Consider the following 15,594-nt stretch of genomic DNA (forward strand, 5'->3'; position numbering starts at 1 on the left):
GGTCACTATAAGGCCCACTCTGATCCCTTCATTGTTCCTTAAAGGCTGTCAGGTTCCTACTGTCTCTTCCCTTCTAGACTGATGCTCTCAACTGTGGAAAGGACATTGGACATACTCCCTGGTGTAAAGGTAATTGAGAGGGAAAGTACAGATTTGTTTCCTGAAATTCTTTATAAATCATAAAGGCAACCCTTCCTTTGTAACAATTGCTTAGACTTTGGCTGTAAAGTGAAATGGGTTATTTGAAGTATCTACAATAATACAGTGGTACAATCCCTGATAGGACATAAAATGTATATTGAGTATATTATGTCAGAGTGGTTTGGAGGATCTTGTTTTTATGACAAAGTATGTGTCTGAGAAAAAGCATTTAGAGAAGTTTTTCAAACCTTATTAAATTTTAAACTTAAAAAAAATTGAAGTATAGCATACATACAGAAAAGTACTCTGGCGTCTTTTGTGTAGTTAAATTTCTTTCCGTGAGGCAAGGCCAGCTAATGGAAGATTCCCTCAATCTTAAGTTGGGTGAGCAAACCTAAAGACCTAGTGTATTAGCTACATAATTTTGAGCTTGGGAATTTTGCAAACTCCCAAATTTGAGCAAAAAACCTTGGGGATTTTTGCTTTATTATAAGATCTTACTACCTCACTACTAGCCCTACTAAAAAACCCAAATATTGTGATTCTTAGGTCACTTTCCCAGTGTCATCAACAAATATACAAATGGATTTTTTATGTAAATCAGTTATCACAAATTGAATTATCCCTTTTGTCACAATTTTAAGTTAGGAGTTTCATCACCAAGTAAGTTTATGAATACTGGAGGAATACCATTGTGAAACATATGTGACTCTGTATGAAACCGCTTATATACATGCCATATACTGTCTCACTTTTAATAAACTCTAGTTTTAAATTTATTTAATTCTGCCTTGAGTTAAAAAAAATTTTAAGTTATCTATCATGGCTTCAGAACATGTCTTCTATTTTATCACATTCTGTCGAAGGTCTTCAGTTATCCCCAGTTGCCTACAGGAACAAGCGCACCTTCCTTAATCTGGTGTTCAGGAGTCTTTACATTCTGTCTGTTGTCTTACTGCTTGACTGTCTCTTGCTATTCCTTCTGCCTCCTCCTCCCCTGTTGGCAGCAGTAGATGCTAATTTATACTAAGTGGGACTATATCAGTTAAACTTAATGAACTCTCAATGAAAGACTCTTGGTTTTTCCTTTTTTTCTTTCAAATGTATATATTGAGTTCAGTTGGGTTGATACATCTTATGCTCCCTGTCTCTTCTTATAACAGTACAAAATGTTTTCACGTTTCTGCCACCTTCAGAATGACTTTTTGTTTCCATTCAATTCCTATAATAGTATTATGGCTCAGTTCAGGTCCTTTCTTTTTCGTAAAGCCCTCTAATATAGCTAAGCTTAAAGTGTTTTCACCCGCCTTAGGAATTTTAGCATGCTTTTCCTATATTACACTGGCCAATAATCCATACTGCCTTTTTAATATCAATTGTAGTTTTATATTGATAATTGATTATATTATTTCGTTTTCCATTTGTTTATATCTTGTTTCTGGAATATTAAAATCACTTGAGAGCAAGTATTATATCATATGTAGTCTTTATAGATATGTATATGCATGTGTGTATATTTACACAGACATGATTGTTTTATTGATTGTTAATAAATTTGGATCTATTTTTTGAAACAGCTTTACAATGAGTTACATATTTGCTTTGAAACCACAAAATCAAGTGAAGCTATGCTCCGGCAAAGTGTTGTTAGTCTTCAAGATCAGCTATTTCAAAAAGAGCAAGAAAATGCTAAATTAAAAGAAAAGCTTCAGGAATCACAAGGAGCACCCTATCCTTTACCTCAAGAAAGTGATTCAGAGCACTCAGAACAGGTGAGAGACATTTTCTAAAAATGTTACCCAGTACAATATCAAATTTTCTCCTACAATTGACTAAAGCACATTTCAATAAATTTATATATATCAGAATGTAAGTGTTGGAAGATGGTTTTATATTGTGCTATTTTGTGTACTCTTTGTTGACATCAATGTTATGTACAATATGGATTCATATAGAAATGCATATAGAAATATAGGGTGGGGTGCCTGGGTCACTCAGTTGGTTAAGCATCTGACTTCAGCTCAGGTCATGATCTCATGGTTTGTGGGTTTGAGCCCCATGTCGGGCTCTGTGTGGACAGCTCACAGCCTATAGCCTGCCATGGATTCTGTGTCTCCCTCTCTCTCTTCACCCCCCCACCCCCACCTATGCTCTGTCTGTCTCTCTCTTTCTCTCTCTCAAAAATAAATAAACATTAAAATAAATCTAGGGTATAACTGGCATAGTTATGATGATGAAACACTTGACTGAAATATAATAACGAACAGCAAATTAATAGGTCATGCCCATTTTGAGACTTTTAAATTGAATGAGGAAATGGAATGGAAAGAGTATAAATTGGAAGTCTCATAAAGTAGTTGCATAATGCCTGGTATATGATACTTACTACCATTTAGTCCCAATTTTGCCACTATCTTGATGTATGTTTTTGGACAGGACCTTTCTACCTACTTCCTGGTGCAATTCCAGCTTCTGAGGTAGTGTAAATGTAAAGATAAATATGCAGGTTCAGGAGTCAGGTAAACCTGGGATCAGATTACAGCCCTGCCTGTGAGCTTTGTGAACCTGAGCAAGTTTCCTAACCCTTTAGCCAAAGTTTCCCCATGAACAATATCATAGAGTTTTGTAAGCATTAATGAGAGAATGCATATCAAGTGCAGAGTTTGGCACATAGAAATGTTCAGTGATATCTCTTTAAGATAATCTTAAAGGTAACTTTCAGCTCTAAATATATAGTGTAAGGGGGTGCTTGGGAGGCTCAGTTGATTGAGTGTCTGATCCTTGATTTTGGCTCAGGTCATGACCCCAGGGTCCTGGGATCAAGTATCATGCAGGCTCTGGGCTGAGCATGGAGCCTGCTTAAGATTCATATTCTCAATCTCTCTCTCTCTCTCTCTCTCTCTCTCTCTCTCCCTCTCCCCCTCTCCCTCTCTCCCCCCTCCCTCTCCCCCTCCCTCTCCCTCTCCCTCTCTCCCTCTGCCCCTTTCCCCTGCTCATGTGCTCTCTCTCTCAAACTAAAAGAAAAAAATTCAAAATATGTATATGTATTGAAAGAAAATAATCTCATTCCTGTAAATTTATTTAAGTGCTAAGGCACTTGGCATTTCTTTACATTTTACAATGTATTAATTTAGTTCAGAAATGGAATTAACACAAACATATAATTGAGTACTTAAATGGTTATTAATGATCCCTTAACAGTAATTTTTGAATCTAGCTTATTTTGTCTTGCTAACAATTCAACCTTAAGGCAACAGTTTTTTTTTTTTTTTTAAATTTTTTTTTTTTTTCAACGTTTTTTATTTATTTTTGGGACAGAGAGAGACAGAGCATGAACGGGGGAGGGGCAGAGAGAGAGGGAGACACAGAATCGGAAACAGGCTCCAGGCTCCGAGCCATCAGCCCAGAGCCTGACGCGGGGCTCGAACTCACGGACCGCGAGATCGTGACCTGGCTGAAGTCGGACGCTTAACCGACTGCGCCACCCAGGCGCCCCAAGGCAACAGTTTTTAATATAATATAATATAATATAATATAATATAATATAATATAATATAATGTAATTTTTTAAAGTTTATTTATTTTGAGAGAGAGAAAGAGCATGAGCAGGGGAGAGGGGCAGAGGGAGAAGGAGAGAAAATCTCAAGCAGGCTCCATGCTGTCAGCATGGAGCCCGACTTGGGGCTCAATCATGACCTGAGATCATGACCTGAACTGAAATAGAGAGCCAGACACTTAACTGACTGAGCCACCCAACCACCAAGACAGCAGTTTTTAAATTTGTATTGCATTATATTACATTTCTTGGATAACAGGTGCACAGAATTAATCATAAAATTTGTATCATGACATAGTATTATGTTACACACATAGGCCTATTTTAGTTATTTTAATTTACTTGTTTGTTTATTACAATAAATGGCCTTTGTCCCATCAACTAATCCAAGAATAGAAGATGATTAATGACTTACATCTACTTGTATGCTCCTGCCCTATCTGGTACCCTGATTCTCTCACCAAAGTTAACCACTAAACTGTTAATATTTATTTATTTTGAGAGAGAGCAGGGAAGGGCAGAGAGAGAAAGGGAGAGAGAATCCCAAGCAGGCTCTGCACTAACAGCACGAAGCCCGATATGGGGCTCACTCTCACAAACCATGAGATCATGACCTGAGCCAAAATCAAGAGTTTGATGCTCAACCAACTGAGCCACCCAGGCACTCCTCATTCTGATTATTTTGGTTTTATCGCCTTAAAATTATGAGGAAGTAATATGTTGTTTAGTTTTATAATTTATAAAAATACCATAATGTGTTGTTGCCTGGGGTTTGGCAGTTTTGATTTATCATTATGTTATTAAGATTCACTTATGTTGTTTGGCTTAGCTGTTTATTTATTTTTGCTCATTTAAAATTTTCCATTTTATGTGATTATATCATAAGTATTTATACATTCATTTCTAGATAAGTATTTGGGTTATTTAGGTGGAATATATATCCAGGAATGGAAATCCTGGGTTTAGAGTATAAAAATGCTACTTTCACAAAATACTTATTTTTCAAAGTGGTTTTCATAAATTTTACTCCACCAACGATATGTAAGAGATCTGTTGATTCCCATCCTCCTTAACACTTGGTATTGTCACACTTCTTAGTTTGTTGGCAACTAATTCAAGTATGATTTTTTATTTTGATCTTAATGTGCATATCAGTGATAAAAAAACATCTCTGAATGATTACTAGCCAAGTGCATGCCCTCTTCTGCAAAACTTCTATTTATGACTTTTATCCATTTTTCTGCTGGATTCTTACTGATTCATGAAAGTTATTTATGTTTATTTTTGAGACAGAGACAGAGCCTGAGCAGGGGAGGGGCAGAGAGAGAGGGAAACAGAATCTGAAGCAGGCTCCAGACTCTGAGCTGTCAGCATAGAGCCCAACTCAGGGCTTAAACTCAGGAACCAGGGAGATCATAACCTGAGCCAAAGTCGGACACTTAACCAACTGAGCCACCCAGGCACCCTTAGTTTTGCTTATTTTTAAACCTTACAGTATCTTTTTTTTGGTAGCTGTCCTTTATCACATTGAGGAAGTTCCCACTATTCATAGTTTGATGAAAGCTTTTTCATGAACAGGTATTGAATGTATACAACACATCTTTTAAGATGATAGTAAGCCTTTTCTCATTTATTCTGTTAACATGGTGAATTACATTGATTGATTTCAATTATTAATTTAATTTTGCATTCCTGAAATAAATCTAACTTTGTTGTACTGTTTTATTGTTTTTGTATATTGCTGAATTTGATTTGCTAATGTTTTGCTTTGGATTTTTACATCTATATTTATGAGGAATATTGGGCTATGGTTTTCCTTTCTTGAATGTTTCTTGTCAGATTTTTGTATCAAAGTGATGCTGGTGTCCTAATAGAAATTGCAAAATATTCCTTCTTACTAGAAGAGTTTGGGTAAGACATACTGTTTCTTGCTTAATATAAACACTGAATGCTTTCCTTCTAAGGTAAGGAACAAGTCCATTCTTTTCAGCACTGTACTGGAGATTCTAACTAGTACAAAAAAAGGCAAGAAACAAAATCACCAATTACAAATAAGAAAGTGAAACTCTTTTTATTCACAGACAACATGAACATCTGTATAGAACTCTACTGAATCTATGGTAAAGCACTTAGAAATAGTAAGTAAATTTAGCAGTATTGAAAAATACAACATCACTTTATAACAGTTATATTTCTTAATATTAGAAAGAAATAATTAGAAATTGAAAAATTTTAAATACCATTTATAGTAACATCAAAGCCTATGTAATAATTAAGGATAAATTTAGCAAAATACACACTTGATCTATACACTGGAAAGTACAATGGACATACATACATACATACATACATATATACATAAATGGACAGCTATGCCAAATTCATGAATCAGAAGATAAAATATTGTTAAGATTCAGTTCTTCCCAAATTAATCATTCATTTTATTTCAATCACAATTCCAAGAAGCTTTCTTTTCCTTTCCTTTCCTTTCCTTTCCTTTCCTTTCCTCTTTTCCTTTTCTTTTTCTTTTCGTATTTTTTCTTTTCTTTTCTTTTCTTTTCTTTTCTTTTCTTTTTTCTTTCCTTTCCTTTCCTTTCCTTTTCCTTTTCTCTTTTCCTTTTCCTTTTTTCTTTTCCTTCCCTTCCCTTTCTTTTCTTTTTCTTTTTGAGAAATATAAGCCAGTTCTAAGATCTTCAGGGAATGGCCAAGGCCAGGGACCTAAAAGAGCAAAATCAAGTTTCATAAAGAAAAAAAATTAGAGGAATTACACTATCTGATTTTTATACATATTTATCAGGCTAAAAGAAAATCAAGATAGTGTGGTATTGGCATAATTATTGACAAAATAATTAGTAGAACAGAATAGAGTCCAGAGAAATACCCACTCATATATGTCACTTTATAGTAACTCTTGAAATGAGGATAGGGTAAGTCACTTTATTCTTTTTTAAGAATGTTCTGTATATTCTTGCTTTGTTGCTTTTTTATAGAAATTTAAAAAAAAATTCATGTTTGTTTTTGAGAGAGCATCAGTGGGAGATGGGCAGAGAGAGAGGGAGACACTGAATCCAAAGCAGGCTCCAGGCTCTGAGCTGTCCACACAGAGCCCAACACAGAGTCTGCTGCAGGACTGAAACCCACGACTGTGAGATCATGACCTGAGCTGAAGTTGGATGCTTAACCAACTGAGCCACCCAGGTGCTACTTATGGAAATTTTAGTATCAGCTCATCAACTTCATAAATAAGCATTTGTTTAGAAATTGTTTCTAATTTAACTTGTGATTTTCTTCTTGCCCATTTGATAACTTAGATGTGTATTGCCTCCTTTTGAAATATTTAGGAATTTCTTTTCCCTGTACAGATCTTCCTTAATTTACAATGGAGTTACATCCCCATAACCTAATTTGAAAATAATGTATGTTGAAAATGTGCTTAGGGCACCTGGGTGGCTCAGTCAGTTAAATGTCCAACTTTGGCTCAGGTGATGATCTCATGGTTCATGAGTTCGAGCCCCATGTCAGGCTCTGTGCTGAAGGCACGGAGCCTGGAGCCTGCTTCAATTTCTGTGTCTCATTCTCTCTCTGCCCTTACCCCACTTACACTTTGTCTCTCTCAAAAATAAACATTAAAAAAATTTTTTTAATGAAAAAGAAAATATCCTTAATATATCTAACCTACCAAACACCACAGCTTAGCCTAGCCTATGTTAAACGTACTCAGAATACTTCATTAGCCTACAGTTGGGCAAAATCATCTAGCACAAAGCCTATTTTGTAATAAAATATTGAGTATCTCAGGTAATGAATTGAATACTGCACTGAAGGTAGAAAACAGAATGGTTGTACGAGTATGGAATAGTGGTAAATGTTCTTGTGATCGATCATGTGGCTGACTGTGAACCAAGGCTCACTGTTGTTGCCCAGCATCGTGAAAGAGGATCCTACTGCAATATCACTGGCCTGGGAAGAGATCACAATTCAAAATTCAAAAATACAATTTCTATTGGGTTCACATTGCTTTCTCATTATCATAAAGTTGAAACATCATACGGCTGAACCATTGTAAGTCAGGGACAATTTATATGTGTTATTTCTATTCACTCTACTATATTGTGGTCAGAAATAGTAACTGTGTAATGTTACTGTATTTGAAACTTATTGAGACTTGTATCACCAGAATATGGTTTATGTATAGTTGCAAATAATTTGTATTCTGCAGCTTTTAGGTGGAGTGTTCCTTAAATATCAATTTTAATTATGTCGTTGTTGATAATGTTCAGATCTTCTGTCTTTAATGATTTTTGTATTTAATTTTTTATCAGTTTTTCTGTCAGTTGCTAAGAGAGAGGTGTTAGAATCTCCCAATATGATTATTGATCTTTCTATTTATCCCTTTAATTTTATTAATTTTTGCTTCACATGCTTTAAAGGTGTTTTATTTGCTGTATACAATTCCTGATTATCATGTCTTCCTGATTACTTGAACTCTTTTAATTATAATAATATTCTGTTGACTTGAAACCCAATTTTATGTTAATTGATCCTATCCAACTCTTTAATGGTTACATTTTACATGGTATACCTTTTCCCATCCTTTCTATTTCCACCTATAGGTGTCTTTATGTTAAAGTAGCAGGGTTCTGTGTTTTTTATTCATTATGACAATTTTTTTCCTTTTTCATTGCAGTGCTAATTCACTTAAAGTTAATAAAATTACAGGGGCACCTGGGTGGCTCAGTCAGTAAGCATCAACTTCAGCTCAGGTCATGATCTCCCTGTTCATGGGTTTGAGCCTTGTGTCCAGCTCTGTGCTGATAGCTCAGAGCCTGGAGCCTGCTTTGGATCCCTCTCTCTGCTTCTCCCCAGCTAACACTCTGTCTCTGTCTCAAAAATAAATAAACATTAAAAAAATAAAAAAAACAAACACATACTTAAATGATTTAAAAAAATAAACTTAAGGGGCGCCTGGGTGGCTCAGTCGGTTAAGTGTCTGACTTCAGCTCAGGTCATGATCTCACAGTCTGTGAGTTCGAGCCCCACATACGTATATATATGTATATATATATATTTTTTTTTTGAGAGAGAGAGAGAGACAGTGGGAGAGGGGCAGAAAGAGAGAGAGAGAGAGAGAGAGAGAGAGAGAGAATCTTAAGCAGTCTCCATGCTCATGCTCAGCACAGAGCCCGATGCAGGGCTTGATCCCAGGACTCTGGGATCATGACCTGAGCTGAAATCAAGAGGTGGACACTCAACCAACTGAGCCATCAAGGTGCCCAAACTCTATATATTTTTAAGAGCAATTTAAAAATTTCTGTTTCCTGTCTTCTGGACCCTGCTGTTTCTGATAATAAGTCAGAGGGACTTTGTTTCATTGTTTACTTAAATGTGATGTTCCAGCTTTGTCTAGCTTCTTTTAAAAAAATAATTTAGTTTTAAGCATTTTAACTACTTGTTTCCAAGTATGGTTTTCATTGTAGTCAGCCAGCCTTCTTCCAGTTGCTGGGTTTCATGATTTTTGTAAAATAAATAAAGAATTAATTAATAAAAATAAAATTTGTTTGTTTTTATTTATTTCAGTAAGTTGGGGAAAAGTGTTGACATTGTTTCCTCAATTATTTTTCTGACTCCTTTCTCCTCTCCATTTGAGATTCCCATTTCACTTGTATTAGACTTTTTAGTGTTGTCAGTGAGATCAGTGAGTCTCTCTTCATTTTTTCAATCTTAGTATCTATGTATCTTCAAATTAGCTAATTTCTGTTAATGTAATTGACCTTAAAGTAACTGACATTTCTGTTATCCCTAATTTGCTTTTACGTCTTTCTGTGAAATATTCTTTAAATATTGTATGTTTCAGTGCTGGAATTTTCATTTGATTCATTAGTATAGTGTTTTCCTATTATTTATAGGAGTTTTCTTGTTTGTTTTTATCTTGCAAACATATTTTTCCTTAGGTCCTTATTGTAATAGTTAAAATAGGTCTTTTAAAATCGTTATATTTTAATTCCAACTTTTGGGACTCCTTGGGTTTGTTGATTAGTGGTTTTCTTTTGCTTTTGAACGTGGGTCACATTAATGTTTTCTCTGTGTCTAATAATTCGGGATTGTGTAGTGTATATTGTAACAGATATGTTATAGATACTCTGGTTTCTGTTGTACTACTTACATAAGTACTGAAGTTTTTTTGTTTTGTTTTTAATCAGAATTTAACTAGGTTCGACTTAAACTCTAAGCCCTAGTTCCCTTCAGGTTGGTGCAGTTAAATTGCTTGTATGTTCTTTTCACCTATCCGGATTGTTTAGAGGTCTGCCTAGTTGCATGAATATTTGAGGTATTAGTCATACTTTTTTCTCTTTTCTAAAATTTCCCCTTTCTGGTGGCAGTGGCAGGCCTAAACTTTGTTCCTGTAAGTTTCTATTGGAATTTTAGCCTTCCGACCCAGTATCTCTTGTGGGCCACCCTCAGGTGAAAATTCATAAAAATGGGAAGATCACTCAATGGTGTTCTATTTTCCAAGGATCAATTCTTGTCCAGATTCTTCCTCTGTTGATTATTCTCTATTATCTTCAGATGGTTATTTTTATATTTTGCTCAGTGTTTAAACAGTTATATGTAGAAGGCTTAATCTGAGAGGATCAACTCAGCCATTATTGTAAGTGAACTCCCCAGTCTTTTGACTTTGTAGAGTGTAACTTACACCTACTTAATCACTTTAATGCAATGCAAGGAACTTAATACATTATCCTTTATCTCTTCACCTTTTTTTGTCTTCTTTGTCTTATATTTTGATCCTATATATATATTTTACCCTCTAAGACATTATCATTATTATCACTAAAAAATTAGTATTCATATAGAATTTTTATTCATCTGAGTGGTCTTCCTTCTTTTCTGCAGTTCTGTGTTTCTGTCAAGGATCTTTTGCCTTCTGTATTAACAATCCTCCAGTATGGGTAGATCTGAGAGAGCTGAGGGGAGAAAAGTAAGGGGTGACCTCAGAAATGCAGATGTGGGCTCAGGTCTCCTAGGGCCTTGTTAGGCCACCATAAGGATGTAGGTCTTACCCTAAGTGAGATGGAAATTCATTGGTGTGTTTCAAATAGAAATGCAGCATGGAACCTATTGGAGTGTTTCAATCAGAAGAATGATAAGATCTAACTTACAGTTTTCAAAGGATCACCCTGGCTGCAATACAGAAAAGACACTGCAGGGAAACAAGGATGAGAACTGGGGGACAAATTTAAGAGACTGCTGTGAGGGTAAAGATGAAACTCAGTGGGTACTTAGATTAAGTTGTGAGACATAGTTTGATTTTGGAAATATTCAAAGGTAGAGCCCACAAGATCTGAAGGTGCCTTAGATGTGAAGTATGGGAAGAAGGGAGGAATTAAAAATGAATCCAGGATTCCCAGGGCTAACTAACTGGGCAAACAGGTTTGCCATATTCTGAAGCAAGAAATATTATTCTAGCATTTCTCCTAGCAGGAAGGAGGACACTGAAGTTATACAAAGAGAAGTGGAAGCCCTGACTCAGGGAAATAGTAATAGGAATGGAGAGAAATGGGTGACTTGGGATTTTGCTACAACTTAGTAACATATTCTTTATCATGTCCTTACTGTAACTCTTCTTGAGGATTTAGTCCACCTAGACTCATCTTTTCATTTATCCATTCTTCCATCCATCCATTTGTTATTTATTCATTCATGCATTATTCAGTTACATAGTCAGTGCTTATTAAAATTCTGTATTCTAGGTATGAGATTTAATGTGAAAGAATACAAAGAGGAATAAGATAGTCTGCTTTTATGAATCTTATAGATAGCTATGCAGACAAGAAAGTAATTATTATAAAATGTGCTATAATGGAAGCATGAGCAAACTTTGTGGAAAGAAGCTTTACAAGGAACATGTGTATGGAGAGGAAGAGAGTTGTCAAAGCTTTCACAGAGAAAGTATACTGTATGTCAGTTTGAAAATTCTTTAGGAGTTTTACCTTGGTGGAAATGAATTGGCATAGGCCCTGAGAATAGTCTAGGTAAGTGCTTCTCAGATACTTATGATGGGACTTTTTGTGCATGATTTTTGGGGGTTACATTTAGAGTAATAGATTACAACATAAATTCTGTAGTCTGGATCCCTTGTTACCTTGGACAGGTTACTTAATTTCTCTAAGTCTCAGTTTTATCACTTGTAAAATGGGTATTATAAAAGTACCTACCTCACAAGAGTTTTATGAAAATTACATGGTGGGCATTTAGAGTAATAGGTTACTAATTAGTTGTCTTAATATATAGAAAAAGCACTTCTTGTGTCATGTTAGTAAATTTGAAATGTTTTCCTATATTGGTGGTGATTTATCTTCTCTTCTTCCTGATCTCACTTATAATCGGAATTATTGGTAAGCTAACTGACAGGGTTTGCCACAGAAAAGGGCAAAGCTAATTGGTTCATATGGGATTGAAACCTGTGACCTTTGATTTCTTAGCACCCTGCTCTTAACTAGCTGAATTCTGAATGACTGCCTATTCTTATTTCAGAGTGCTTGTTTATCTTTCTCATGCAGAAGTTCTGTTTTTTTGCCTTGGAGGAATATCTTGCAGTAGAGGACAAGAAAGAAACCTCAGCCTTACATTTACCTGTGAATGAGATTCACTTCAGGTGGCTAACAGCAGACCACAAGATTGGAGTTGTGAATTTTAACCACATGCTTGTTTATTTTTATTTTGTAGGTTTTTCACTGATGGTCTATTCCTTCCTTTCCTAAGTGGCAGAGAACTGTTTTTCTGTGTTGTTTTCCTTTATGTTCTCACTTTCTTTTCAAAAATTTTATTACTAAATCTTTGAAATCCACAGAAAGATAAATGTAATGTCTATGTACCCAACCAGTACTCTTGACGTGCTCCTCTTTGATCCCATTTTACTTATTTTCCTAATGGTAATCACTCTCTTGGATATTAATTTAAAATTTTTTTAAGTCCTACCTATTAAAACTGTTTTCTTAAATAATTTATCATTTGGTATTTTTTTTATTTAAACCTTAAAAATATCCTCCTCTTTGTCTACTATGCTCTGAAACTGTTTTTTTTTTTTTTTTTAACTTTATTTTTGTAAGATAACTCACGGCTGTTGAGTGTAGCTATACCTTTTTCCCCTTTCTCTGAACAGTCTATTGTATAGATGAACTACAATTTACTTATCCACTCTTTTTGTCAGTGAACATTTTTTTTAGCTATAGGAATTTTTACACACTGCTGCTATGAACTTTGTAGTACATGTGTCCTTACCCACATGTGCAAGACTTTCTCTAGGATATATTTCTAAGGTTGAAATAGCCTGTCATGGATATGCAAATGATCAGGCTTACAAGAAAATGCCAAATTGCTTGCCATAGTGGCTGTCTAAATTATAGGCTTCTTAGTTGCATTCTTAAAAGGGATAAAATAGTATCTCATTCTGGTTTCAGTTTGTATTTCTTTGATTTCTAATGAGCTTGAGCATTTCGCGTTTATGTTACATGATATACCTGTTTGTATCTTTTACTCATTTTTCCATTAGAATGCTTGTCTTTTTGTTGAGGTTCTTTATTTTAGATGCTAATCTTTTGTTAGTTATTATATTATTGACCATAATGTAAGGTTCTGTATTACATAAACTCCAGATCTCTGTGGCTTAAAATAATTTATTTCTTCTTTACATAGCTCACCCATGTGAGTATTACTTGGATTTTCAACTTCTAAGCAGTGATTTAGAGATCTAGGCTCCTTACATCTTTGGGCTCCGTTAGCTTTCAGTTTGACTACTAAAGTCGTGCTGCAATCATGTCTACTCCAGCCAAAAAGAAGGGAAAAGGGGCCTAGAGAAACATATGTAGGAAGTTTTTATGAATAAGGCTTCAAAGTGGCACATATTACTTCTGCCAGCATTATTTGGCAAAGAATTGCAAAGAATATTGGGAAATATGAGCCCCCAAATATTGGGCAATAAATATGTGTCCATTTCCAAAGAGAGGAAGTGAGTTTAGAGATCAGACAGTAGTCTCAGCTTTCAGTTTTAATTGTTGCAACTGTCTTCTTGCGGCTTGTCTTTTTACATGTTCTATGGTGTCTTTTGAAAAATGGCTATTAATTTTAATATAGTTGAATACCTCATCGTTTTCTCTTAGACTTTGTGTTTATTGTATCTTGTTTAAGAAATCCTACCTTATCTTGACCTCAAAAGATATTTTTGTCTAAAGTGTTATAGTTTTGACTTCTACATATAAGCCTTTATGTGGAATTGATTTTTGTTTATTGTGTAAAAGATTATTCAATTTGGTTTTTGAAAAATCTAAGAATCTGTCTGTTTCTTCACTTTTTATTGTGTTAATAATCACCCCTTTTGTCAGTGATCTGCATTGGTTCCTTTGACATTTTTTATTTCATGTATAAATGGGTCTGTATTTAAGTGGGTCTGTTTTAGACTCTGTATTCATTTGCATTGGGTAATTGTTTGTAATCTCTGAAATAACACTGTGTTATAGCTTTATAATGAATATTGATATCTGATACGATAGATCTCTTCAATGTATTCTTCTTCAACAGTGCTTTGGATATTCTTGATCCTTTACTCTTCAGTATAATGTAACCAGCTATCAAGTTCCCTGAAAAATGTTATGGGAATTAATTTGGGAAGAATTGACATTTTTAGCATTTTAAATCTTTTTTATCTGTAAATATGCTATGTCTACTTCAGTTTAGGACTTCTTTTTCGTTTAAACAAAGTTTTATAATATTATCCATAGTGGTCTTATATCTCTTTATTAGATATGTAATATCTACTGTCTCTTATTAGATTCTGAATGGCTTACATTTTTGTTGCTGTTTAGCTACTTGTCTTTTTGTTAGATTTTCTGTTTCTTCTGAATAGCAATGCAGTTGATTTTAAAATGTTTGTCTTATATCCAGTCACCCTGTTAATTTCTTATTAATTCTAATATGTCTTATAGATCCCTCTGGGTTTTCTATGTGGATAGTCTGTAAATTATGACACTTTTTTTCCCTTAAAAATCCTAATGTGTTACTCACAGAACAGGTTACTCACAATCCAAAGTTTTACTATATATGTAGTATTTCTGTAGTTAACTCAGGCACAGAAATCATTTGTTGTAGTGACATATTTGTTCAGTGAGATTAGTTTTATTGATTTAATTAATAAAATATATATTGCCTGGTAAACAATCAGGGTTAATTAATTTAAAAGTTAAAAAAAATCCTAATGTGTTATACCAATGTTTTTACATTTTACCATACAAAAGTTCAATAGAAGCAGTAAGAGTGGGTGTACTTGTCTTGTTTTTTAATTTTAAAGGTAATATTTCATCTTGGATAAGAAAGTTAGCCATAAATTTCTTATAGATACTTTTTATCAGTTTAAGGAGCCTGATTAATATCATATATAAATGGTGGTAAATTTTATCAAATGTTTTATTTTTTATACCTGAGCCATTCCCAACCTTTCATAAGCTAATTCATTAATTTTACTGATATTTTATTTGTTTTTTAAATCTTTATTTATGAAGGTAATTGGTCTGTTATATAATTTTTGTATTGTCTTTATCTTGTTTTGCTAATAAGACTAGCCTTGTGCAATAAGTTATTGAGCTAAAGAGAGAATTAGAAAATTGACCTATAAACCTCAGAATGTAGTACCGAAACACAACATAATGGGAAATATGAAAGAGTTTAAGTGGATATGGAGGAGCGAATGAGAAGTTCAAACCATGTCTGTTTATAAAAGGTAAGGTAGAGAAGAGAGGCATGGCAATAAACTCCGGCTATATAATAGGTTTATTCAAAACTTACAGGTTAGTTTGACTTTAAATCTGCAAGCTTTTTACTGGTTCATTTTTTTGGGTTTCTCT

General features: G+C 34.4%; 1 protein-coding gene across 2 annotated transcripts in view; it reads left to right on the plus strand.

The window, feature by feature from the left end:
* CNTLN (centlein) overlaps nucleotides 1-15,594 on the plus strand; it is a 313,278-nt gene that overhangs the window by 133,956 nt on the left and 163,728 nt on the right. For both annotated transcript variants that reach the window (XM_042913157.1, XM_042913158.1), the window contains exon 8: nucleotides 1,719-1,913. In XM_042913157.1, the coding sequence (XP_042769091.1) occupies nucleotides 1,719-1,913 (195 nt within the window). The remainder of the gene's footprint in view (nucleotides 1-1,718; nucleotides 1,914-15,594) is intronic.

Source organism: Panthera leo, chromosome D4, assembly GCF_018350215.1.
Source record: "Panthera leo isolate Ple1 chromosome D4, P.leo_Ple1_pat1.1, whole genome shotgun sequence".
Classification (NCBI taxonomy): Eukaryota; Metazoa; Chordata; class Mammalia; order Carnivora; family Felidae; genus Panthera; species Panthera leo.